At 35.3% G+C, this 25,350-nt stretch overlaps 7 protein-coding genes across 10 annotated transcripts; 2 read left to right on the top strand and 5 right to left on the bottom strand.

The window, feature by feature from the left end:
• The first annotated feature begins 1,501 nt into the window (after positions 1-1,501).
• Positions 1,502-3,848, top strand: LOC108852303 (bidirectional sugar transporter SWEET14-like). Its single transcript, XM_018625804.2, has 6 exons — positions 1,502-1,744; positions 1,871-1,907; positions 2,012-2,225; positions 2,318-2,479; positions 2,675-2,794; positions 3,120-3,848. The coding sequence occupies exons 1-6, from the start codon at positions 1,705-1,707 to the stop codon at positions 3,369-3,371; spliced, it is 825 nt and encodes a 274-aa protein (XP_018481306.1). The 5' UTR covers positions 1,502-1,704; the 3' UTR covers positions 3,372-3,848.
• Positions 3,849-3,972: 124 nt separating this feature from the next.
• LOC108851595 (protein MICRORCHIDIA 7) lies at positions 3,973-8,072 on the bottom strand. Of its 2 annotated transcripts, XM_018625052.2 has the most exons (20): positions 7,700-8,072; positions 7,499-7,618; positions 7,320-7,394; positions 7,175-7,209; positions 7,017-7,095; positions 6,823-6,915; positions 6,672-6,756; positions 6,499-6,574; positions 6,221-6,349; positions 5,994-6,092; positions 5,810-5,911; positions 5,562-5,723; positions 5,360-5,455; positions 5,235-5,286; positions 5,036-5,147; positions 4,871-4,941; positions 4,648-4,784; positions 4,508-4,564; positions 4,313-4,435; positions 3,973-4,229 (listed from the first exon to the last, which is right to left on the bottom strand). In XM_018625052.2, the coding sequence occupies exons 1-20, from the start codon at positions 7,932-7,934 to the stop codon at positions 4,149-4,151; spliced, it is 2,019 nt and encodes a 672-aa protein (XP_018480554.1). In that variant the 5' UTR covers positions 7,935-8,072; the 3' UTR covers positions 3,973-4,148. The 2 variants fall into 2 exon arrangements, with proteins under 2 accessions (XP_018480554.1, XP_018480553.1); XM_018625051.2 differs by having other exon boundaries at positions 7,499-8,072.
• Positions 8,073-8,769: 697 nt separating this feature from the next.
• LOC130510523 (HVA22-like protein d) lies at positions 8,770-9,975 on the bottom strand. The gene is made up of 4 exons (XM_057006913.1): positions 9,836-9,975; positions 9,700-9,726; positions 9,306-9,612; positions 8,770-9,104 (listed from the first exon to the last, which is right to left on the bottom strand). Exons 1-4 carry the CDS (start codon positions 9,880-9,882, stop codon positions 9,078-9,080), a joined length of 408 nt encoding a protein of 135 aa, XP_056862893.1. The 5' UTR covers positions 9,883-9,975; the 3' UTR covers positions 8,770-9,077.
• A 452-nt stretch (positions 9,976-10,427) lies between these two features.
• On the bottom strand, positions 10,428-12,345 carry LOC108850018 (60S ribosomal protein L7a-2-like). Its single transcript, XM_057006914.1, has 7 exons — positions 12,222-12,345; positions 11,763-11,804; positions 11,477-11,678; positions 11,220-11,389; positions 11,003-11,131; positions 10,822-10,914; positions 10,428-10,732 (listed from the first exon to the last, which is right to left on the bottom strand). The coding sequence occupies exons 1-7, from the start codon at positions 12,222-12,224 to the stop codon at positions 10,601-10,603; spliced, it is 771 nt and encodes a 256-aa protein (XP_056862894.1). The 5' UTR covers positions 12,225-12,345; the 3' UTR covers positions 10,428-10,600.
• Positions 12,346-13,560: 1,215 nt separating this feature from the next.
• On the bottom strand, positions 13,561-14,070 carry LOC130510524 (protein SINE4-like). The gene has a single exon (XM_057006915.1). It carries the CDS (start codon positions 14,068-14,070, stop codon positions 13,561-13,563), a length of 510 nt encoding a protein of 169 aa, XP_056862895.1.
• Positions 14,071-16,464: 2,394 nt separating this feature from the next.
• Positions 16,465-17,434, top strand: LOC108851599 (protein transport protein Sec61 subunit gamma-1). The gene is made up of 3 exons (XM_018625055.2): positions 16,465-16,633; positions 16,845-16,960; positions 17,273-17,434. The coding sequence occupies exons 1-2, from the start codon at positions 16,540-16,542 to the stop codon at positions 16,958-16,960; spliced, it is 210 nt and encodes a 69-aa protein (XP_018480557.1). The 5' UTR covers positions 16,465-16,539; the 3' UTR covers positions 17,273-17,434.
• A 2,283-nt stretch (positions 17,435-19,717) lies between these two features.
• On the bottom strand, positions 19,718-23,532 carry LOC108849092 (uncharacterized). 3 transcript variants are annotated; one of them, XM_018622597.2, is made up of 11 exons: positions 23,061-23,532; positions 22,789-22,975; positions 22,462-22,712; positions 22,123-22,237; positions 21,957-22,049; positions 21,641-21,784; positions 21,290-21,538; positions 20,992-21,153; positions 20,359-20,695; positions 20,079-20,264; positions 19,718-19,979 (listed from the first exon to the last, which is right to left on the bottom strand). In XM_018622597.2, exons 1-7 carry the CDS (start codon positions 23,426-23,428, stop codon positions 21,425-21,427), a joined length of 1,272 nt encoding a protein of 423 aa, XP_018478099.1. In that variant the 5' UTR covers positions 23,429-23,532; the 3' UTR covers positions 19,718-19,979; positions 20,079-20,264; positions 20,359-20,695; positions 20,992-21,153; positions 21,290-21,424. The 3 variants fall into 3 exon arrangements, with proteins under 3 accessions (XP_018478099.1, XP_018478100.1, XP_018478098.1); XM_018622598.2 differs by having other exon boundaries at positions 21,285-21,538; XM_018622596.2 differs by having other exon boundaries at positions 20,992-21,538.
• Between the last annotated feature and the right edge of the window lie 1,818 nt (positions 23,533-25,350).

The following is a 25,350-nucleotide window of genomic DNA, read 5'->3' on the forward strand; positions in this document are numbered from 1 at the left end:
ATTTCACAAAATTTAACCAAGAAAAAAGGTTGAAACATATATAAAAACCTTCATAATCCACGTTTCCATATCTAATGTGACAAGGACTAAGCTTAGTAAGATTCATAAGAAGGACTAAGCTTATTAGCTAATTTTAATTGTAAGGGTTAAGTAATACATATAATCTCTGACTATATATAGTTTAGTCTTACTGTTCTAAACACAGAATCATGTTCTAACAATAATTATAATTGTAAGTGTTTCTAAGTAAGTCGTTCTACCAGCATAGTTTTGGTGCTTATAGATTTAAATTAATCCGAAACTATCTAGATTTCGTTTAAAATGTCTTGATTTATGCAATGTTTTCTCATACAAATATAATTATTTTATATAATTCCAATGATATTAGCTTAACTGGTTGAATGTACTGATTGGTAATTTTTTTATGGTAGAAAAACGTAGATTATCTAGACATCAACTTAAGACCGATGTTGGATACGATAATATTTATGTAGCTAATTAGATTAACTTGAAGAGTAAGTGAAACATCAAGAAGCATGATCGTGAATCTTACCTATACGGGTTTACACACGCGACAATCTCATATGAAACGCACTATTCTTTGTTTTATGCATTTAGTGCTTGCTTTCGTCTCTAGTCGTTTATATACATTATCAGAGGGAACACATAATATTATTATCTGTTGTCATGAAAGCTAATAAAATAGAATTAGTTACGGACCTAATTTTGGCTGCCAAATCATGAAGTTCAAGAGTGCTCTAAGACAACATAAAATATGTCACACGTGGCAGTCACCTAAACGTTCATTTTTTACGCGATATGTAGAACTTGAATGATTGCGATAGTTTTATTTGTCCTAGCGTGGATTAATCTCTCGCATGTTTAATTTAATTTGGTTGGAGATAATCTGTCGTATTTATGGAATATAATAGCCTTAATCAAGTTTCGTTTTAATGGTTGGCTAGAAAACTAACAGCCGAGCAATGTATTAGTTTTTTTTTTTTTTGATAATCCAGGGGTTCCCCGCTTTACGGGTCATTTCCCTGGATCCAGTCAGGCAGCGGTCCACTTCACCTGGAATGACTGTACCTGGGCTAGAGCCCAATACCATTTTAGTATCCAGAAGAGGTAGGATAGTTTCCGCATGGGGGGAGGGAATTGAACCCGGATGGTGATTGCCACTACAGGCCCGTCCTGCCAGCAATGTATTAGTTGGTCATGCCAAAAGAACAAATCACCAACAAGTTTAGCTCAATTATTTTAGTTCATTTGGTCTCAAGGAAAAAGAAAGCTTACTTAAATGACTTAAGATAATAATATAAACCAAGGTTTGGCATAAAAGTTTGACACAAATATAATGCACGCCAAGAGTGCATACCACATAAAATTATCGAATATTTCCCATCTTAAAAAAACTTTAGAAATATCTGAGACCATCAATGTGCGATGTTCTTTTCTCTCTTAGACCAGGAAAACGACAACCAACATATAAACATTGCACCCTTACACAGTTACACATGTAAACCTCTCTATATATAGTGTGTGCCATTGGCCTCGTAGTTAAATTCATATCGAAGAAAACTCAATTAGAGCTAACAAGAGTTCAAGGCCTCCTCTTGTTACCTCCTTTATTCACTTTCTTCGATAATCTTATTCAAAAGTAGAAAGATATATAGTCGAAAGTTCATTTACAAAGCAATCAAAATGGCCCTAAACGTATTGGCTTTTACATTTGGAATCATGGGTAAGTATCTAAGCTTTCATCAGCAACATCAAATTTACAGAATTATATACGACACTCTTCATGTTAATATATGCTAATATGCACATACCCATTTTTGCTCATATCTTTGATATGTATCTTTTGCAGGCAACATCATATCATTTATCGTTTTCTTGGCGCCAGTGTAAGCATCATCGATCTCAAACACTCACTTTCTTATTTGTTTTCTCTTTAGCGACTAATCTCTTATAAAAAATATTTTGGATATTATTTTTTATGTATGCGAAGGCCAACGTTTGTTAGGATCTGCAAGAAAAAATCTATAGAAGGCTTTCAATCACTTCCCTATGTGTCAGCGCTCTTTAGCGCGATGCTATGGATTTACTACGCTCTGCAGAAAGATGGATCAGGCTTCCTTCTGATTACCATAAATGCCGTTGGATGCTTCATCGAAACCATCTACATCATCCTCTTCATAACCTATGCTAACAAGAAAGCTAGAGTACGTGTAAACTAATATCATTTCTCTCTTGGTATGTTAAAAATGCACTTGAATAAAAAATCGGTTAGCTGATGATATAAACAACCCTGTAGATATCAACTTTGAAAGTTCTTGGACTCTTGAATTTCTTGGGTTTTGCCGCTATTATTCTTGTCTGTGAGCTCTTGACCAAAAAGTCGAACCGTGAGAAAGTCCTTGGAGGGATTTGCGTCGGATTTTCCGTTTGCGTCTTCGCAGCTCCTTTGAGCATCATGGTACGTCTATACTTGCTACATAAGCCTATAATACACTCTAAAGAGCCATACTTACTATAATCCTATGAAGAATAGAATACTCTAAAGAAACTTTTAGTCTCCAGCATTCTTTTCCTTTTTATGGTACTAGCATCTCTTTATGTTTATGTATATTATATCGTTTAACATGTGGAAAGTAAAAAAATAATGATGCAGAGAGTGGTGATACGAACAAAGAGTGTGGAGTTTATGCCCTTCTCTCTATCATTGTTTCTTACACTCAGCGCCATTACGTGGCTCTTCTACGGTCTTGCTATTAAAGACTTCTACGTTGCGGTGAGTCTTTTTCTTATGACATTAAATCTTTTATAAGCATATAATATCATTATGGGTGGTTCATGTTTAAGGGGAAAGAGTTTCCACAACCTTTTCTCTTTTCCCCTTATTCCTTCTGTATAAATATATAATTTGAGTCGTACGATTCTTTTGCTTTATGCTTACAATCATGGGTATCATATATTATATGATTGCGTCAGAGAAACCAAGAGTACAATTACATATTTATTTTTCTTTAGTTTGACGGGAATTAATGGGATTCGTAATGTTCTCAACATGATTAATGGGAGATTGCTGATGTGATTATTACTATTGTTTATTGAAGCTTCCAAATATATTGGGTGCATTTCTCGGAGCAGTTCAAATGATTCTCTACATCATATTCAAGTATTACAAGGCTCCAAAAACTGATGACACGGAGAAACCCAAAACGGTGACGGATCACTCCATAGACATGGTCAAGCTTGCATCAGCAACTCCAGTTTCCGTTGATTTGATTGTTCATCCTCACGCTAATGATGGTGGTGACTTAGAGGGTCAGATGGAAAAGAGTGTGACAAACCAAATCCAAACCTAAGTAGTTTTTTTATATTAATGATTTTATTAATGTTGTACTGTTGAGTTGTGTCTCACTAGATTGTACTTTGTCGTCTTGTATTTCTCCTTACCATATTATTTCGAAACATCTCGAAATTGTATTTTATCCTTCCAAAAGTATTTTTATAAAATAGTTCTGATGTTCTCTGACTTGCATCATGTTTGAATACTCTGTTTTTGTTTTGTTTTTCTTTTAGACAAAACTCTTGTACCAAAAGGGATCAACGAGGTTAAGCTGATCAGCTCGGGTACGATTTTGGAGAACCGTTGCTCAGTGTAAAGCACCATTTGGAGAGATTGCTGGTGGAGTCACTGTCATCCATGTTGTTGCACAGCCTTCTCAATCAAAAACTACATGACTCCAATTTCTTATGGTTCACGTTTTGTAAGAGTCATTAACTCCAACCTTCTTTTGTTGTTCTATTTAAACCAATGAGAAAAAACTAAAGTTATGATAGTCTTCACAGTAAACTTATTCTTGTTTTTGAGTCTCTTTGGCTCTGAAGAGGGAGTCCAGAGCACAACAACTCAAGAAACTTCAGATGTTAATGTTTTAAGTTGATGTGAACTCTAGCCGCAAATGAACTCAGATTTTGCATTTATTAGAGTAACTCCAACCGGAGATTAAAACCAATTACAACTGTTACACTAATCTACAACATGCATCCAACCCCCATGCAGATGATGGAGCCACAAATCAAATTAGAGATACCCTTTTCATAAGTTAAACCTCCAATCATATATTCAAGTTCAATGCCTAACGTCTCCAGCTCGAGCCTTTGGAGTCCTCCAGCTTTCTGATCTTATTCAACAACTCTTCTATCGTGTTCGACGCCTCCTGCAATGAAACATGAGCATACAAAATGAATAATCAAAAAGAGTTATAATGGAGAAAGGTTTGTTCAGTGAACGAGGAAGAACCTCTAGCTTCCTTCTCAGACTTTCTTCCTCTCCATCACGCCTATCTCTTTCCTCTGTGAATATCTCAATTAGATTCTCTTGCTCTTTGCTCATCTCTTCTATTTTTTCCCTTGCTAGATTAACCTGAATCAACCAAGGAGTATCCCATCACAAGAGAGTTAAAAAAAAAAAGATGTCAGAGAGTATGAACCATACCTCATCTTCAAGTGCCTTGCTTCTTTCTTTCTCACGTCTCAGCTCCTCTTGCAAATACTGAGAGTTACCAAGCAAATAAAAAAATAAAAGATTTTGTTACAAACGGAAAGCTTTTGAGAGTTTTGGTTGGGAGTGATTACCATTGAACTATCTTTCCCTGACACACCATTGTCCCCTTTATGATGACTAGGATATGAGCTTGAGTAGAACTTATCAGAAGCTCGAGTTTTGACGCCTGATGGAGAAAATCCCTCAGGATCATTCTCTGGTGATGTGTCTACAATCCGATTAAAAAAAAACATTTTAAATGTTTGTTTACTACAAGTTTAAATCTCATTGAAAACTGGATATTTGACACTGTACCTCTGTGACTATATCCGTTTCCAGGCTTGTACCGCCTGGGTGCATAGCCGATTTTGTGACAGTTAGTGCTCCTGATAATAAAAAAAAAAAGAAGTGAAACAACATAAGCCATGGAACAAAACATTCAAGTCAAAAGCTTAAGAAAACATGAGAAGAGAATCAGACCAATAAATCTTCTGCATTTGAACTAGACGTGTTTCGAGTCTAGAGAGAACTGTTGTACGCTCAAAGCCTTGCTTATCATGAGCAGGCTCAACAAAATTAGCTTCAAGAACACCTAGTAGTAACAGAAGTAACTAGCATTACATCTTTTATGTTACAATAAGCAAATAAAGTAATACAAACTTCCAGATCAAGCAACTACCTATGACCCCACGACCATCACTGCCTGCTGCATTCCATATCCTCCAAAATGGCTGATGAAAAGTAATAAATGAGAATATGAAGTCTAGTAAAGGCCACCTAGTATCATGTTAAGAAGAAGGAGACCTTGATGAGTCGGTTTTTGTGGTAGACATTAAAGCCTTGGACATCCACATGGTGTTTTGCGTCCTTCACGAATCCGAGAACTACAACGGCAGACATCTAACAAAAAGAGAAGTAACCAGCTTTAAAAATGGATCCTTGCTAGTAGTAAATAGAATAGAATTATGAAAAAAGGCTGGTTAAGTTAAAGTTGTTTGACACATACATTTGAATCCTTAACATATGAATCGGCACCATACTGAGGTCGATATGTTATCTGCTCAGTCTGCATCATATCATTCACTATGTTGTGGTGCTCAACATCTTTCCCTCGTAGTATGATACGAAATGCTGGTGGGATTCTTAGGTAGAGGATTGATACATAACTCTGGGAACCACGTTGTAAAGATGTGAGAAAATGAATTTGTAAAATATACAAAAAAATGAAAAATAAATGAATGTGTGTATATATACCCTTAGTGAGTGTTTGAAGGTTAAGAAGTGCCTAGAATTAGGAAACTGAGCAGCCATTTTAATATTTTTCTCGTCCCGATTGACACCTCTAAGTTGGATATCCTGAAGATACAACAATATGTTATGCATAAAAGCTCTCAAACAATAATAATCCACATACACTTAGCAGCAAAAAAACACATACATGAGGATCAGCATCAAAATCAAGTTCAAGCAACCCATGGTCATCTTCCCATAGGTTATATATGATTATCCTTGTCCCACAATCCTTCATTAGACCAAACTACAACAAATCAAGCAACACATTAGTGATAACATCAGCTCAGAGACAGTAAAAAGGGGTAGTAGTGACACATTAGTATGAATAGGTGACTGAGAAACTGCACTGAACAAAGGCAAAGTATGTTTTACCTGACGAAGAAGATCCTCTTCACTAGAGAAGGGAGACCATTGAATTATTGTTTTGACATTCTTATCCCAATCACTAAGGGAAGACCTGACTATTTTACTCCATTCATGGTCTCTTTTTTCGTAGTCAAGCTGGTCGTCACAAGAGAATATAAAAGATAAGATGGATACTAATATTCATCTAAAATTTTAAAAATAGATCTTCTATGGCAGCAGATATGTATCAGAGGCAAAGTTAAGTCACAGCAATGAAACATACAATCAAACAAAGAAAGATTTACCATGGGTACAACAATGTCCTCCTTTCCTGTGCTCCTCAGAAACGTATATGATAGAAGCCCTATGCTCTGTGTAGAGCTGAAACCAACATCAAGTTAAGAAAAAAAAATAACTATAACAGAAAAATATAAGCCGAAAGGAGGTAACAAAAATTGGTAAATAAAAAAAAACTAACCTCTTTCCATCTTTTCCAGGACAGCGTGAGAATACAATGACATCAGCTCCAAGTCTCATTGTACTCGTCTTAAAACCATTGCCATCTATAAACCAGTAAATGAATCAAGCGTCTTTCCTCAAAACATATAATAAGGAAAAGAATAAATTACATTGTCCAATGGTGTTTGCAAGTTTGCTTTTGGCAGAGTATCCTAGAGACATGCATTGTCGCATTTTCTCAGGATCCATCCCACCTCCATTATCTGTACATGAGGATCGGACAGTGGACAAAAAAGTGCAACAGTTTAAGACAATTAAAACAGGGGAGATTCTCTGAGATATATGCTAAAAATTAAATGTATACCTTCAATTAATAACATCCTGTTTCCTTCCTTCTTGTTTTCAAGCATGTCAACGTTAACATAAGTAGCCCCACTGGCAACCTGATATATCAATGAAGAGCCCATTAGTATACAAAAGCAGAAGCTAATTCTAAATTATTAGTTAGGAAACTAAACACACCTCATCCAAAGCATTGTCCAAAAGCTCTGCAAAAGCTGCACGAGAGACCAAATTAAAAAAAAGACAGATTCGCTTACCAAAAATTAGAGACAAGCTAGCTCCATTGAATCAAGGTTGATAAATAATAAATAAATAAATAAAATACCTCCAAGAGCCCATTTGTGACTGGTAGCATTAGAATGAAGAAACTTGGGATGGACTCTTACATGATCAAATCCACCTGCAACACAAACACATAGTTGGAACATGTATCAACCCAAAGTCACAGATTACTGTAAGAGAAACAAGTTAGGACGACACCAAGAAGTTCTGCTCTGTGTTTACCTGAAGAAAGATCCCAATTACCACCAGGCGCTCCTTCATAATCCCCTGCTTTCCAAAACTGCTTGCAACTGCCAACTCTACCGGACGGCATATTCGAGAAGACATTATTGCTGCATGGATCTGCCGTAAAAGCATGCGTCAAATTCACCGGAGGAGGAATGGACTGGTCAAATCCTTCCGGCAACACGACTGCTAACTCACCTTCCACCATTGTTGTTGTTGTCTTCTTCGCATTGTTTTTGTCCAGTGCAGCAGAGGAAGTAGTATCTCTCCCTCTCTTGGCACCGACGACGGGGTTTACGGAATTGTACCTTCGTTCGGCAACATGTTCCTCGACGTCGGAGTCATCATCGCTGCTGCATAGATCGATAAGAGTTACAGTGTCGTCTCGCGGAATGTACGGGGGTATAGTCTCTTGCTTCACTTCGTTATCCATCGATATAGAAAAGGGGTAGATGAATGGGGCTTGAACAAGAAAACTACTGCCACTCGCCTCCGGTGAAGAGACGCGAGCGGAGACTTATGAATTATGAAGCGGCGGACATAACTAAAAAAAAGAACGAAAGAAACTGTAAAGAAAGGGTTTTACTTTGACCTTCCACGTGTGTTATTTTTACTTGTTTCATTAATGTTTTCTTGTCGGCTACTTTGACTTGTTTAGTCTTTATCGTACATGACGTGGAAAAAAATAAGAATCGTAATTGTCACACTCATTTAATAGTGCCTTTTTCACATACTTTATACTGTACAATTTGACCTCTCAGTACAGAAAAATCAGACATAAATGTGCACATTCGATCATAATGAAACAGAAGTAGCTAAAAAAAAAAAAAAAAAAAAAAAAAAAGTAGCTTGATGATGCCGTCAAGGTAAATTCAATCTACTCAACAAACTAACTTTGGAGAGCACCAGTCCAAATAAGCAGATTCATTGAAGCAATAATGAAACAGACGAAAACTCAACTATAGATGGGCCCTATATCTTTGGATTCATTTTGGGCTTCATGTAAATTTTAATTATAGGCGATTTGCTTATGACTTTTTTTCGTCAAGTGGGTACTAACTTTTTTTCTAGACTTAAAAAATATAAAACATGGTTTATGACTTTTAGCTATGATCAAATGCTTGTGCTTATGGGTTTATGAATATTATTGTCTGTTTCGTCAGATAATTGATGGTTGATTGATTCGGTAGGATATTTGCTTTGAATCCTAAAATAAATAAATTCAAGCACATCAAATGTTTTGAAATTTTCTTAACATGGAGACATTCTTTATCCTCACAAAAGTTGGAAATTCGATTTGAACAAACAATAGCGTAACATTTGTGTTCCCAGATGGAAAAGATGCGTGGAAACTAAGGAAATACAACAACAACAACAACAACAACAAGTCACTTCCGACCACACAACTCATCAGTCATCAATCATCATCATATATATGATCATATCTTTCCCCAAACCACATTCTTTTTTTTTTGTATAAACAAAACAAAAGTAAAACGTAAGATTAGTCAAGATGGGACCACTACCAACTCCATTACAATACCAGTCAAGCTTTCTTCCTTTTTTTTTTCTTGTGTCAGTGAGAGTGAGCCTCGTGTCCCTCCTGTATACACAATTCCAAACCAATGAACAAATTAGTTTACTAATATACTTGTTATACCGCTACTGGTCGCTAAGTTATAAAATTAGGCGGCCTACATTTCTAAGGATAATAATTTAATTTTGCGTTGTAAAAACATTGTCCCTTTTTTATTTTCAAGATTTGAACTTTTGAAGTTAAAGTATAAAAAATCAAAATTATTACCCGGTGGGGGAAAATGGAGTTAAGGATCTTGGGTTTGGTGGGCTTTGACTGTTGGTGAGAGAAGACGCCGTGTTTCTTGAACTGTTCTCTCACCAAACTGTTGTAGATGAAAGCAGCTCCATGGAACTGAGGCAGAACCAACCAAGCGACGAACACAAGTTTGACCGAGTACCAAATAGGAATCCACTCAAGAAGAGATTGTAGAATCAGCTCCGTGAGCGTCAGGAACGAGTATATGATCCAGTAGGATAGCCACTGTTCATCGTCTACTTTCGTTGCGGTCTCCATAGCTACCACCGATGCGTACCTGATACATATATCAATTTAAAGTTTAACCTAAAGTTTTTTATTTTCTTCTTATTTAACAAAACAAAATAGATTAAGGAAAACTTACAGTGGATATACTAACATCACCACAGGCCTGCAAATACATATCAAATCATATTAGAGATCAAAAGCCTATAATTTTCAACAGCAGAAGTACAGATAGAAATTTATATAAATGAATGGTTGGATGAAGAATATAATACCCAGCGCCTGTATGAAGAGCAGTGAGTAAAGTCCAGAACTTGGTCATTTTTCTCTTATAAAATAAAATAAAATTCAGAAGCTACTAAAATCTGGAAGAGTGAGAGAAACAGAGAGACAACTCTGCGAAATTGTTGAGGCTCTGTTTAAGGAAGAAGCCCAATTTATAGAAAAGCCACTTGGAGAGATGTGCCGGTTTGCTACAGTTGGTTCACACCTTTTTCGTTGGCACCTACAAAATGGTTTACGGTTTACAAAGCAGAAAAGAACATAAACGCTCATGCCATGTCGGTCGGTTTACAATTAATCCGGTCTGGAAGCGAATCCAAGTAAGCCTGGTTTGAATCGGTTTACATAAGATTAGTGTCAACGTGGCGAGAGAACAGAGGGAGACAATATTCTAACCTGACAGGACCGACCTAAAAGCAGAAGGTCGGTCGGTGATTGCTAGCGTCATTGCGTTTTCGATAAGCTTTCTTGTTTATTTATCGTTTCTTAATATAAAATATGAAAAAACTCGTGTCATTCGTAGGATAGTTCAAATTTAACGAGAAAAGCTACTGGTCATGGAAGATTCTTCCCCAGCTTCACAACTTCAGAGAAATGCTTCTTTTTATCAGTCTTATCAAAAAGTAAAGTCCAAATATTCAGGCAAAAAGCATATGACATAAAGAGAGACCCAACAAGCTAAAACAAAAACTTTCATGTAAAACATAAAAAAAAATAGATTCATCAAAAAAAAAAAGGTGAATATCTAGGAAGATAGTCTAATTCATCCTCTGAGCAGCTTCTTTGGCTAGAACCCTCTCCTTAGCCTTAGTCTTGGCCTGTGATTTGGATCCCATTATCCCACCTCCCCACTTCTTCCGGTTCTCTTCATACTTGTCGTTGAAATTTGCCTATAATCCAACCATGCAAACCGTTAAGAATTCAACTTAGGGAAACTAAAACACGTGTAGCTACTGAAGATGAACAAAGCATCTCTCACCTTAATGGCCTCAAGGACTTTGCTGAACTCCATCTTGTCTTCGTTCTTCACTGTTGTCAAACACAAGCAAGCTGCTGTTTTTTGGTGGACAATCTGCAAACAAGTTGTCACGAACCTAATGAGATTACAAATCACAATACACGTTTTTCTCCTTGAGATATAATTGAGTAAACAACCTTACCGCTCCCAATCTTGATTTCCCCTTGATAATGCAGTAAGGAACTTCCATTTTCCTGCAGAGTGCAGGCAGCCAGACAACCAACTCAATCGGGTCCACATCATGAGCAATCACCACAAGTTGCGCCTTGTTCTGTAATCATTAAACAAAAAAAGATAAGTTGCAGAGAAGATTAATCACTAGAGGGTGACAATTGAATTAGTTCTGAAAGGGAACAGACCTGCTCAATGAGGTATGTAACATGGTTAAGACCATACTTCACAACGATTGGCTTCTTCGATTCAGCAGGCTTTCCCTCGGCTTCAGACTGAGCCTTCTTGAGAAGACGTTCCTTCTTGGCTGCCTTGTCCTCAGGCCTATACTTGAGGAGAATCTTCAAGAGAGAAGTTGCTGCAATTATAACAGACATTGCGTTGAAAAGCAGAAAGAGGGTGATTAAAACAGAGCAACAATAAAAGGGAAAGAATGAATGAAGACCTAAGTTCTTGTCAAGGGTCTTGGTGAACTGGTTGAGTGCTGGTGGGACCTTAAGCCTCTGCTTAAGAATACGCTTCTGCCTCTGGAGGCGGATGGACTTTGGCCATTTGATGTATCTCGTGAGATCCTTCTTCGGTGGCAATGCACCCCCGATTCCAAACTGTTTTGGACGCCTCTCAAAAAGTGGGTTTGTTACTTTCTCCTGAAACCAAGAAGATGTTTAGAACTAAAGCAGAGGTACAGAGAAAAGCAAACACATTTTATAGAAGGTAATCAAATCACATACCGGCTTCTTCTTGGTAACCGCTTTGACTCCTTTCTTTGGGGCCTAAACCAATTAAAGTACATTTTTTTTAGAGTGCGAAAGCATGTTAAACGGTCAACAACCACAAGATAAGAGATAAGTATAACCAAAAAAAAAAAGTATGACAAATAAACAAGTGGGTATTTAACTGATGCTTCTATAGCAAGCATGAATTGTAACAGATAAATAGACTACTAAAGAATCATCTTACACGGAACTATGCTAGCTACACTGAGACATATAATACCATATTTTAAAACATATCCTTTTACCAACCACAAGTGCAGAAACTTAGGAATCAGGCTAATATATCTCGAATCTAAAAGAATCCAGTAACGCAATAGATTCACCAAAATGGAGCTAAGTAGAGTGAATTAACAATGGATTGGCTAATGAATAACTTTGAAGAACAATGTAATGAACTCGAATAAGAAAGTATACCATTTTCAATTTCCGCAGCAACTGTTTGTTCCTGAGACAGGGAGGGAAGAAACTGAAACCGTAGAGAGTAGCTAACGAAAGAGAAAGACACAATCGAGCTTTTAGGGTTTCTCGTTACGTGAGTGGTTTAGATGGGCCTTTTGTTGGGCTTAGCTATAAACCCCAACCACTTTTTATATCACAACTAGTAACACATTCTGTCTTTATTATGTCCGAAAATAATGAAATCCTTTTTTAGCTTTCTAAACTCGAGTCAAATCAAATATCCCAGCTCTGTATCTATCTTATTAAAGTAGAATTACTTTAAGTTTTTGTTTGGTAATAGGGATAGGAGTCTTTAAAAAATTAAATTTTGTTTGGTAACAAAGATAGTAGAGAATTTTGTCTTTTCCTTATTTAAATGATAGATTTAAGTATTTAATGTTTTTCCTAATTTAAATAATAGATTTCTTTAATAGAATGAATCTTAACCAAAATATATTTCCTTATAAATTTTTTGTTAACATTAAATATTTTTCAATATTTATTAATAAAAATAATAAAATAAAAATCACACATCAAAATCAATTTATATATCATATAAATAAAATATAAAATATTGTATTTATAAATTGTTAGTATAACACTTTTATAATATAATTCCAATTAGTTATAAATATTAGATTTTTATATGATACACTGTGATATAATAGACGATTAAAATCACATAATATAATTATTTAAAGTAATAAATAAAAATTTTGTTTTAAAATGTTATACTAACAATTATGTAATACATATTAATTTACACATATATATAGATATTATCATTAGAACAAAGAAAAAAATTGAAGTGAAAGCAAATATTTATACGGCCACGGGTCAAACTATAGAAATAAACAAACAATGGCGTAAGATTTTTTTTTAACAAATTTATTTTAATTTCAAATATGTTTATATATTTTATTTATTTATAAATTATTTTATTTGTTATTAATAATGCTAAGATTTTGGAATTGGAAAAAATTATGACCCATCTCTATATTATTTTCATTAGGAATTATAAATTTATATCAAAATATTTTTTTAAACTTTTAATTTTATTATAACTACAAATGTTAATTTTCAATCTAAATTTATGTTTAAATATTACAAATATATCATTTATAAATAAAAAAAACTAAAAACAAAAAATAAATACCCGCCCGGTTGGGCGGGTCAAGATCTAGTATAGTTTTACTTTTACAGTTTTGGTCCAAAATACATTAAGCCTTGATGAGATTCTTGAATAATAATATGGAACTAAGACCATTTTTGTTTTATTGAGTTTAAAAGCATAATTCATTCTCAAAAACAAACTTCAGGTAGGAACCAAAGTATTAATCTGCCAGTTCATGGAGAGTTGATCAACAAAGCCGTTGATCAACACAACCAAAACCCACAACAAAAGAACAATCACACTAACACAGACAATACTCCATCTATTATTCTTCTTCTCATGCTTCTTGTTCATCTTATTATTATTATTATTATCTCCAGCTCTCATCACATTCGAAGACCAACAAGTGGAGTGAGATAATTTTGTCGTTCTAGTCTCACCATCATCATCATAATCATAATCGTCAGAGTCATGAAAGAGTTTTCTCCTATATGGTGATCTCATCTCTGCCTCTAGAGCTGCAGCTTGATCGTGTTGAAGAGAGATCATCAGCTTCCTTGGAGAGTTTTCCACGAACTTAAGAGCTTCTTCCACAGTGATACACGAACCTGCAGATGTGTTTTTGCATTTTTTCATGGCGGTCCATACTTTCTCAAGCTCACTCAGCTTCTGCTTCAATCGCTCGTGTGGATTTTCCTCTCTTTCTTCCATTCTTCTTTTTTTTAAGGAAAAATAATCTTGACTATAGAATTTAAGAGTAGAACGAACACATAACTTGGTATATAAAAAGGTGAAGATCTTGTAAGATCACACTAATTACCATTTAATTTTTTTTCAAAGAATTTTGGTTCAAATTTTACTCTTACATTGGATTTACAATTTCAAAATTTTAAAACTGATAATTCAAAATATCAGTAACTGAACAATATATTCTACAAGAAAGGAAAATCATAACTGAACATTTCTTTTACAATCTTTTAAGGAAAAATAAAATCAGTAAGAAGGATTAAACGGTGTGTGTCCATCCAACCTTTGAATCCGTGGGAGTTATTTTTTTTTGTTTTTTTTTGTAACTAAGTTATTTCTTTTGTTCCCTTAATAAAACACTTATTTAGATACTTTTCACTCATCACATTACAAGTGGCTAGGCCACTCAGACATTATGAGCCTTGTGTTTGTCCTTTTGAGAATCATAGAAAGCTATGACTATGAATATGAGCCTGCCTCTCAATTGCTAGATGATTAAAATAACAAGAATTTAGTGAGAGATTAGCACCCCTCTAGTATTGTTGAATGCAAACATTCTTCTATCATTCAATAAAGGGAAAATTCCTTAAAAATACACAAACTGAATTTCTTTTGCTAAAAAAATACACGAACTTTTTTGGCTTCCCAAAAAATACACAAACTAATTTTGATTGTCCATAAAATACACGAACTTTTGAATTTTGAAGGTTTCACACCTCGATTTTAACGGTGTAAACACTGACTAACAGAATAGTAAGACGCCGTTAACTCTGAATAAGAAGTTCATGTATTTTATGGACAACCAAAATTAGTTCGTGTATTTTTTGGGAAGCCTAAAAAGTTCGTGTATTTTTTCAGCAAAGGAAATTTATTATATGTATTTTTAAGGAATTTTCAAATGGAGTTTGGATATTTCATATCCTATTCAGATGCTAAATATCTGGACCCAATACAGATCCAAAATTTTATATTTGTAAACTTTCGGTTTGGTTTTGGACCGAATATTTTCGGATCAGTTTCGATCCAAGTTTTTGAATCCGGCTAAAATATCTAGACCTAATCTTGACATTTTAGCCGGATTCAAAAACTTGGATTGGAACTGACCCGAAAATATTCGGTCCAAAACCAAACCGAAAGTTTACAAATATTTGTTGGATCCAAAACTCTTATACTTGAAAGAATTGAAACCAAAAAGAACTGATCCGAATATACATGGGCCTAATAAAATCGACACGAATAGATTCAATCCGACAAGATCTTTCTGCTAACAATTTTGTTATTATTTTTGCAATATTTTTTAGTTTTGTTTTTGTAACAGAAATTTTTTTAATTAATATGAAACTTTCAATGTAAAATTTAGAGTTGTTTGTGAATTTTTAGATATATATGATAGATTTCGACTAAATTGGACTCAACAAATATTTGTAAACTTTTGGTTTGGTTTTGGACAGAATATTTTTGGGTCAGTTCCGATTCAAGTTTTTGAATCCGGCTAGACATTAATTCGGTCCAAAATCAAACCGAAAGTTTACAAATATAAAATTTCGGACCTGTATCATGTGATAGAGAATGTGTTTTTTTCAGGTCTTTGGGTCGGGTTTGGGCCGTTTTTTTCCGGATCTGGATTTTTCAGATCGAAAATATCTGGTCCAAAACCAAACCGAAAGTTTACAAATATAAAATTTTGGATATGTATTGGGTCGAGATATTTAGCCTCTGAATAGTATATGAAATATCCGAACTCCATTTGAAAATTCCTTAAAAATACACATACTAAATTTCCTTTGCTGAAAAAATACATGAACTTTTTAGGCTTCCCGAAAAATACACGAACTAATTTTGGTTGTCTATAAAATACATGAACTTTTTAATCAGAATTAACGGCGTCTAACGGCGTCTTACTATTCTGTTAGTCACTGTTTACACCGTTAAAATCGAGGTGTGAAACCTTCAAAATTCAAAAGTTCGTGTATTTTATAGACAATCAAAATTAGTTTGTGTATTTTTTTGGAAGCCAAAAAAGTTCGTGTATTTTTTCAGCAAAAGAAATTCAGTCCGCGTATTTTTAAGGAATCTTCCCTTCAATAAATTAGTCCTACCTATTATTATTTCCTCTCATATGAAAGATCAAATGAGCCTAATGTTGTTTTGTAAAACTAAAACTGTATAACTAGAAGCCACAGGTCTTTAGTGGGCTTGGGCCTAAAAACAATTTCAGCTCAGTATTGTATTGACTTTGCTGACATGGCATACTTTCATCAGAGCTCGTTCTGTGATTGGCTCATAGATATCCATGTGACGCTATTTCCGCTCTCTCTCTCCCTTGACTTGAGCGTCTATATATCCTGCAATTTATTTTCTCTTCGCACCAAACCAAAAAAGGAAGACCAATAAATAAAAAAAAAAAGTCATCAAAGAAAGAAAGAAAGAGCCATGGACGCCATCGATTCCGTCGTCGATCCTCTCAGAGACTTTGCAAAGGACAGCATTCGTCTCGTTAAGCGTTGTCACAAACCAGATCGCAAAGGTACTTTTTACATTCACTTCTAACTTCCTTGGAATTCGTGTCTTTTAGATAGGTATGAATGCATGAGAGAGAGAGAGAGAGAGATCTGTATTTTTTTTTCATCGGTCTGATCTGCTGGATTTATCTTCGGATGGGAAGATCTGTATGTCGAACGGACAGATCCCGTGTTGTTATGTCTGAATCTGTGTGTGTGTTGGGTTTGGTTTTGTAGAATTCACGAAAGTGGCGGTCCGTACAGCGATCGGGTTTGTAGTAATGGGATTCGTGGGATTCTTTGTGAAGCTCATTTTTATCCCCATCAACAACATCATCGTCGGTGCCACTTAGGTAAATCTTTTTTATACCAATTTAAGTTTGTACGGATTAAATTTTCCCAATCTTATTTGTATCCTGGAATTATCATTGAATTGGAAGGTGGCTTTTATGCACTAGTTTATACACTATGAGTTTGTTGATAGTCTTCTGGATTTGGTTGTCAAAAGAATAGACTTTGTGATTCGATTAACAGCATTGCATTAGCATGTTAAGTGACTATGAGTAATTGAAGATATATGAATTGATATCTAACTCTTGTTTATATTTATCATTATTGTATTTGGGATATACTCTTATAATTCGTTTGGTTTGGCATGTTTGCAGATAACCAGCGAAGAAAAAGAAGAAGGGTAGAAACAGCTTTCTTGTTTCAAGAAAACAATTTCACAGTTTTTTTTTTTGGTTCAGATACTCAGAAAGAGGAAACATATGTTAACCACACATTTGAGATCAGTTTCCAGTAATTGCATTTTATTTTATATGTTACTTTTTATTTCGCTATACCGTTAGAATTTGCCGTTAGTTATGGTGACAAGACCCACAAAGATAATGATGAATCAATCAAGTTCTATTTTATTTTAGAGAAGTTTGCTATCCCTGTTTTATACTATTTCTGTTGGTTTCACTATTCCTACTTTTCTGTCACATAATTGCAACCAAACATACAAGTAAAACCGGTAGATAATATTACACTTGAACTACCAGCAACTAAAAGCCACATACATTATAACTTTTTTAAATTACTAATCGACAAATTAATATACACTAAAAGTTTTTATAGATTAATATAATTTTGTAGTCCTTAATTGAGTTTTTGGTTCAATTATTATATCGATAAATTAATAATTTCTATAAATTAATAAAAAATATAGCTTTGATGTAGGTCCAACATTAGTAACTTATAGATGTTTCACTGTAATACGAAATGACTTATTGAAACAGTGTCTAATACTTCATTTCTAGAACGTTGTCTTGATCTGATTTCACCGGATCCCTGATCACGACAAAAGACTCATTATTAGTAGTACTATCCTTAATATTTACATTACTAAGAGTTTTGCCTCTGATTCACCACCGAAAACCCCCACTTACAAGAGTTATGGAAACAACCAGTCTCGTTCACCCTATCAACATCAAAATGATAACACGTTTGAATATTTTGATCAATATCTTTACCACTCCATTGACATGACATGTACTAAACTTTGTAATACTGATGTTTGGTAAAACCCTAACTGACAAAGCAAATGACTTGCCAACAAGAGCAAAGGGAAGAAGAGGATCTTGAAACAAAAGCAATACGACATTTCCTTGTTATTCACTCGATGATGACACAGATATATAATCATTTAAAAACCAAAAGACCACTCACAAAACTCATTTGAGGACCTCTGATGATATTGAAAGAAAGGAGAGAATAGTAGTAATAATGCCTTCACAAGTTCATCAATCTCCACTTTCTATTCTCAATCCACTACTTAGATCCTCACCTCCTTCCTCCCCTAAACACCAGAGAGAATCAAAGTTCGTTAATTGTGCATAGACTCGATCAAATCAAATTAAAAGCAGTTCAATTAGGGTTAAAGATCTAAATGAATCTTGAAAAAATGGACATACAATCGATTTATCTAAATTCTAAAAAAATAAGAAAGTGTATTAAATATGTTTTAAAAAACTTATATAAATTCTAATCTCAAATTCTAGTTTTATTATAGTTAGACCTTATTATTATTATTATTGAAAATTGAAAATTTTGAAATTCTTTTGGTGGATAAGTCTGATGACTCAGCAATATGTTATATTCTGTTAGAAAGCTTGAGTTCTGAGGATCTAGATGAATTACTTATCTCTATAATATTATTTGAGAAGTCAGTTTTCTATGTGTCGCGTTCACATTAACTTTCACGATGGTTGATTACATTGATACTTTTAATGAATTAAAAATATTACATTATTGTTTTTATTTAGTTTCCTTTTTAAAATTTTCCATATAACATATATATTAAAAAGGAAACATTTATAAAATTTAAAATGAAAATATATGTATATATGATTTCATTAAAAAGGAAATTTCACAAGATAATAATATTCTATTTTAAAAATATTTTTAAATAACATAAAATATACTTTTGAAGTAATAAAATACTTGCTTTATATCTATTTTTCTTAGATGAAAAATATATATGTGTATATAATGTGATTTCATGAAAACAAATTTCTTATGTTTTTATCGATATTTCAAAATTTATTTACTATTTGGATTTATGATTATTTATTGGATTTATAGAATTTATAGATGATTTACACGAAGTAATAAATAGAGATTTCAGAATTATTTATTTATTTATTTTATTTTGAAAAGCACGGGTGTTACAATTACATTCTAAGCTTTTGTTTTATGTTTTTCTTTGGCCGACCAGTAAATAATCACAGCTTTTGAGGAGCTCTATATATATATCTCGAAACACTTGGCCGACCATTCTAAACCTTGATTCACAAAAGTTCACTAGGAGACTCGACCATCGACATGTAACGATCTTTATGCTTCCTGCACTGAAGACCAAAACATAACAAACCCCGAACCATCTTCAGTTTCTTGAAAATAAATGCACACATTGATTTTACAAGTAAATCAAGACACAGCCTCCGACCGTATGGATTGTGGTGGACGGAGAAGATCTCCAACAATGGTGGCGGCTGAGAAGTTATGGAAAACTAAGATTTGCTTAAAGAGAAGAAAAATTTTCCCATACAGATTTAAATGGCATATAAACAACATGGAACTCAATCACATATAATTATAGAGAATGGAAAGGGCAAATCATTTTTCAACAAACTTTCTGAAAACCACAGTCTCCATACTAACGAGTTTCTTACATAATTTGATTTAAAGCATAGCAGAGTCAAATCATACAAAGAGTAGATAATAAAAATAAAACAAGCTCAGGTTCAGTGGTGAAATTTGGCTTGAATTTTGGAATAAGCCTAGTCGGCCTGAATTTTGGAATAAGCCTTGTCAATGTCAAATGGCCTGCAATATCAATAGAAATTGTTATCAAAAGAAAAAAAGAAGCATAACCAACAGCAAATTCATGGATCAGAGAGAAGGGAAAAGGGGGAGGGAGCTTACTTGCGAGCTCTGAGCTTGAGCTTGCCTGGCCCACGACAAAGGTCACACCCATCAAAGTTAACAAACCCGTAGTATTCATCACTATCAGTAGCCATCTTCACCTCAAGCTTTCTTCCTCCCATGTAACTTCCATTTAGTTTTAACGCCGCCCCCTTTTCGCCATTTGAGTAGTCAATGAAAGCAAATCTGTTATTAAAGAAACAACACAATCTTTAGTTTATATGTTACGAGAGACAAAAAAATAATTAAAGAAAAAAAAATGAAGAACAAAGTGACAAACCCCAAAGGAACACAGGTACCACACTGCATGGGAACAAAAACCCTTGAGACTGTTCCACAAGAACCAAAAATGTTGCTCAATTCATTCTTGATTTCATCCCTGGGGCGCAAATGCTGAAATCCCTTAACGAAAATGGTTCGACGACCATCATAGGTGGCTTCTTCACATCCATAACAGCAAGAATCTTTCTCAGTTTGCTTCTGCTTCTTCAAATATTCTTTAATCTCCTTGCTTATCTCCTGCCTCTTCAGATTTGTTTTTCTACTGGAACATGGTTGCAACAGAGTAGTAGTTACTGGTTTTGCAGTAGGCATCGAGTCCTCCTCTTGTTCGTCAGCTGAATGACCAACAATAGGGCTAAATCAGAATCGATTCCAACCGAAAATAGGGCTAAAACAGAACAGAATAATATTTGATAACATAACAGAAACTTCAAAAAGACAAACCAAGAAGTGATTTAAGAATCGAATCAACTCAGCACTGTGATTTAACAGGATAATAAAATCGAAACGAAAATAGAGCTAAAAGCCTAAAACGTAGGCTAAAACAGAACATGATTTAACAGGATATATTGATAACATAACAGAAACTTCAAAAAGACAGAATACAGTTATTCGACCAGATAAGACTTACCCCGGGAATTCATTGAGAGGATATTGATTTTTCTTTTCTGCAGCAGCCGCCGAAGCAGAGGTCTCGTGGAAGAGTTTTATGTCTTTTATACCAGAGACTAGGATTATGGCCCATGCATGGAGAAGAACTAAGCTCTTAAAGAGGAGGAAAATCCACTGGCATCTTCAATGTGAAATTGTGAATCATGCAAAAAATAAAAGAGAATCAAGTTTTCTTTTCTGAAAAATCTGAATTTTTTAATTAATTGTTTTCAAAACAGAGCAAAATTTTTTAAAAAATCAGAAATAACACACGTTACTTGGAGAATTGTTAAGTGACTTCTGCTTTATAGTCTCGTGTGGGAAGCCAAAAGATAGCTGAAAATCTTATTAAAAAAATGCTACTCTCTGGTTTGCACAAAACACAGCACACAGTCCAAAAATCTCTCCTCTCTTCAATCGGACATGTCTACTTCAGGGGGCTTGTCTTGTTGGTTCTCCTGTGAAATCATCGACGCGAGATCTTCAACTTTCAGAGGAGAATGTCGGGCCATATATTGAAACATGATCTGCAAATTGGATCATAAAATGCTCGAGTTAATTCGTTAAATAATATTTCCCCCAAAATTTCGAATGCAATATGCAAAGTAAGAGAGTGCTAAGTTGCTAACCTTGGAATAGCTATCAGCAAATGCCCGAGCTCGATTTGACACACTGATATACTGTAAATCTGCCTTCTCAAATTTACCATCTACACAGTTCAACCCTCCATCGCCTATGGCAAATCGAACAAGGCTTCCCGGTGACAGTCCTGACTGTAATATCCAACATGGCCACACAGTGAGAAAGCAAACTTAAACTAAACAACATCACTAACCAGTATACTTTATAGACTCCAAATCGGTCTCCTAGTAGTACAACAAGAAGATTACTCTGATCCTACACTTCTCCTTGTCAACCTAATTCAAAAGGCTATACTGAACATACCTGTTTTATAAAATCTGCATTCAAGCAATTAACTATGACGGGTGGATCATCTGATGTTACAATTTTCCCATCATCTTGCAACTCCAAGACGATCTGCACAGAGAGAATATATGTTAAAGACTCGTAAATAGGAGTATAGGACTAATGTAATGTGAAGTCCACTCACATGTTGTTGGTTTGGAACTTGTCCATTGTTGTCTGTATCAATGACATACTGACTACACCTCTCATCCTTCCATATCAACACCAGCGGAGTATTCCCAGTATGATAATGTGCATGCCTGCGACAAATTTACATGAACATAAGTAGATGTTGCCGCATAACAGTTGGCCAGAAACAAATAGCATGGAAACATACACTTTGTCAAAGAAGAGAGCCCTAGAAGAATAAGTACGTTGTCAAAAAGACACATTTTATCTACAAAGTTGATAAAATTTTGGTTACTGAAAGGAGCAAACTAAAATGGCATCCTACAAGTAGGAGAGAGTGAAGTTATGCACTTACTTGTTATAGAAAAACAATCCGTCCTTGACATAAGGCGATGATCCCGTATAAGCCGAGTGAAGTCCGCTTTGGTCGCAGTTATAAAAAGGAACAACGCTGAACCTGAACTTGTGGTAAAAAGAAGGCGGATCACAAGCACCAGTCTCGTCAAGCTTTGACTGCAACCAAAAGAACCTGAACTCCGCTGTGCATTCGTAAAGCGAGTAACCCCTCCAACAAACCATATCAATCACGTAATACGTCTGATCCGACTACATAAAACAATAACAAACCACTTAGTAAGATCATAATCGGATAAAAAAACTAATAAAGGAGGGATCTTTTCACCTCGTGAAATATACAATCTAATATCGAATACGATTGTGCTGGACCAGAAGCACCTTTCTTCCTAGCACCACCAGGTAACGCAGAAGGAAAAAGGTGCAAGACGGAACCATTACGTAACCTACTAACAGTTGTTCCATCTGCTGACACTACAAAACATCGCTTCCCAGCTGGTCTCGCTAACACATACCTTTTAAAAAAAAAAAAAAAAAAAGAAAAAAAAGTTATGAACTTTGTAATAACAAAACAGAATCGATCAAGAGGGGCAAGTGTACCAATCTCTGCTCAGATTCTCAGGAACGTCGATCATCCATTCAGGTAACATAAGCTGGCTCGCGAACCACTTGCGAGCCTCGGGTCCTCTCAGACTCGAAGCTTGACGGATGCTAAAGCTACTGGATTCCGATTCGTGTCCGGTGGTGGTGTCGACGTCGGGCATGGGTTCGGATAGTGTTTCCGGGTCGACATCGGGGGAGGAGGAGGAGGATGATTGGAGGGAGATGACGGATGAGGCGAGGTTTCGAGCTCGCTGCTGGGCGTCGGAGCGGTGCTGAGACTGACGGAGGAGTGAAAGCTCTCTGCGTCTCTGTTGATCGGAGATAGGTCGTCGCTTGAAAGGACGGCGAAGATCATGCGGCGCCATTCTCGGAGGAAGAAAGTTTGTATCGAAGAAGGCTCGAAGCGGTACCGAGTTCGGAAACCTCTTGTCGGATATTTTAATTGCTTGATTCTGGTTCTGTCCTTAAAGCCTCGCCGACTCGATGATATAACTGAACCAAACCGGTTTGATTTGGGATAATATAAACAAAAATGGTTTAGATTAAGCTCTGTTGTATCTTGGGCCGAAAACTGGACGTTTAAAAAAAATATTGAATTAAAATATAAAAATATTAATATTGAAATATAAATCAAAATTTTTATTTTTGAAATAAAAAATATCATATTTAAAATTATTAAAAATATTAAATAAGATTACAAATATATATATATATATATATATACATACATCTTAATTGAAGTTTAGAACCCCACTAAATGGTGTAACTTCTCCATCTCATTCCCTGACATCATCGAATCGAAAATGTCAGATCTGGTAGCTCTGCTACCTTCCCCGTCGTCAGCTCCGAGATCCGCCTCAGACTTTGATAAGTTTTTTTGGCTTCCAACTTAAAACCAATTAGCAATCAGTGGTGTGATCCAAGTCCCTTATATATTATTTATGTCCCTCACATATATCCGATGTGGGATCTTCTCTCCAATACCCTCTCCCTCGAGATAATGGTGCGTATAACCATTAATTAGGCCTGGGCATCCGGGTCTTCGGGTCGGGTTCGGGTCGGGTTTTGTCGGGTCCGGGTCTTTCGGGTCCTCGGAATTTAGATCCATATGGGTATTTATAATTTTCGGGTCGGTTTCGGGTCGGGTCTTGTCGGGTCCGGGTCGGTTCGGGTCTAGAATTTCAGTACCCGTAAAACACCTATAATATTCGGGTATTGTTCGGATCCGGGTCGGTTCGGGTATATAAACCCCCAAAAAACTCGAAATACCCAAACTGGACCTGAAAACTCGAAAAGTACCCGAAAAACCGTAAAAGTACCTGAATATTTACCTAAAATCAGACCTGAAAACTCAAAAAATATCTGTATACCCAAATTATATTTTCTGAAAATCTAAAATTACACTCGAAATTTGAAATTATACCCGAAAATACAAACCTAAAACTTAAAAAAAGATTAGAAATATCAAAAATATACCCAATCACCTAAATATACCTTATATATAAAATAAATCTTGGGTATTTCGGGGACCCGATCGGGTCTCGGTTCGGGTCCGGGTCTTACCCGAGACCCGCGGATCCAAAATAAAAAGACCCATATGAGTACTTATAATTTTTCGGGTCGGTTCCGGGTCGGGTATTTTCGGGTCGGTTCCGGGTCGGGTCCTCGGGTCCGGGTAAAATGCCCAGGCCTACCATTAATCTCGCAGAATCCATCATACCCCTTCGAGATAATGCTTTTTTCTAGCTATCTCGAAGAACTGAACCTTCTCTGGGCAATCAGCTAATGAGTTGATCGGGCTACTGTCCGAGCCGGATTAATGGGTCAAAGTATTGGGTCTACTCTGATACCAAATCCTTTTTATATTACTTATGTCCCATTCATATTTCCAATGTGGGATTTTTATCCCAACATAAAGGCTATTGGAACATCAACACGACTAAATTCAAGAGGAATGTAATAAGATTCTATTTGTCAGAGATGTGGCTTGGCAGAAAAGACAATTGACCATTGTTTTTTCACTTGTCCAGATTCAATATGTATTTGGAGAATTTCAAATCTACCTTTAACAGCTCAATTATTAACAAGTGATTCTATGGACAAAAAAGTCGGGTTTCTTTTGCAACTTCAAGGCATACAATCTCTTTCTCTTTATTAACGGTTGTTACCTTTTTGGTTGCTATGGCGTATATGAAAAATAGAGATTTTCTGCTCGTTAGGAAACAAATAATGTGTGTTCAAAAAAAAAAGGAAACAAATAATGTCTCCAAATGTCACAGTGGACAAT

The sequence above is a fragment of the Raphanus sativus genome, chromosome 4, assembly GCF_000801105.2.
Source record: "Raphanus sativus cultivar WK10039 chromosome 4, ASM80110v3, whole genome shotgun sequence".
NCBI lineage: Eukaryota > Viridiplantae > Streptophyta > Magnoliopsida > Brassicales > Brassicaceae > Raphanus > Raphanus sativus.

Coding starts and splice junctions, on each gene's coding strand:
- LOC108852303 (XM_018625804.2), top strand. CDS start 1,705: ATGGCCCTAAACGTATTGGCTTTTACATTTGGAATCATGG. Junction 2,226..2,317: donor ATGCTAACAAGAAAGCTAGA/GTACGTGTAAAC, acceptor ACAACCCTGTAG/ATATCAACTTTGAAAGTTCT. Junction 2,480..2,674: donor CAGCTCCTTTGAGCATCATG/GTACGTCTATAC, acceptor ATAATGATGCAG/AGAGTGGTGATACGAACAAA.
- LOC108851595 (XM_018625051.2), bottom strand. CDS start 7,934: ATGGATAACGAAGTGAAGCAAGAGACTATACCCCCGTACATTCCGCGA. Junction 7,210..7,319: donor TCACAAATGGGCTCTTGGAG/GTATTTTATTTA, acceptor TCTCTCGTGCAG/CTTTTGCAGAGCTTTTGGAC. Junction 5,456..5,561: donor CATATGTTAAGGATTCAAAT/GTATGTGTCAAA, acceptor TCTTTTTGTTAG/ATGTCTGCCGTTGTAGTTCT.
- LOC130510523 (XM_057006913.1), bottom strand. CDS start 9,882: ATGACCAAGTTCTGGACTTTACTCACTGCTCTTCATACAGGCGCTGG. Junction 9,613..9,699: donor GTGATGTTAGTATATCCACT/GTAAGTTTTCCT, acceptor TATATGTATCAG/GTACGCATCGGTGGTAGCTA. Junction 9,105..9,305: donor ACTCCATTTTCCCCCACCGG/GTAATAATTTTG, acceptor TTGTGTATACAG/GAGGGACACGAGGCTCACTC.
- LOC108850018 (XM_057006914.1), bottom strand. Junction 11,679..11,762: donor CGGTTACCAAGAAGAAGCCG/GTATGTGATTTG, acceptor TCTTGGTTTCAG/GAGAAAGTAACAAACCCACT. Junction 11,132..11,219: donor TTACATACCTCATTGAGCAG/GTCTGTTCCCTT, acceptor TAATGATTACAG/AACAAGGCGCAACTTGTGGT.
- LOC130510524 (XM_057006915.1), bottom strand. CDS start 14,070: ATGGAAGAAAGAGAGGAAAATCCACACGAGCGATTGAAGCAGAAGCTG.
- LOC108851599 (XM_018625055.2), top strand. CDS start 16,540: ATGGACGCCATCGATTCCGTCGTCGATCCTCTCAGAGACTTTGCAAAG. Junction 16,634..16,844: donor TCACAAACCAGATCGCAAAG/GTACTTTTTACA, acceptor TTGGTTTTGTAG/AATTCACGAAAGTGGCGGTC.
- LOC108849092 (XM_018622597.2), bottom strand. CDS start 23,428: ATGGCGCCGCATGATCTTCGCCGTCCTTTCAAGCGACGACCTATCTCC. Junction 22,713..22,788: donor TAGATTGTATATTTCACGAG/GTGAAAAGATCC, acceptor TGTTTTATGTAG/TCGGATCAGACGTATTACGT. Junction 22,238..22,461: donor GGATTGTTTTTCTATAACAA/GTAAGTGCATAA, acceptor AATTTGTCGCAG/GCATGCACATTATCATACTG.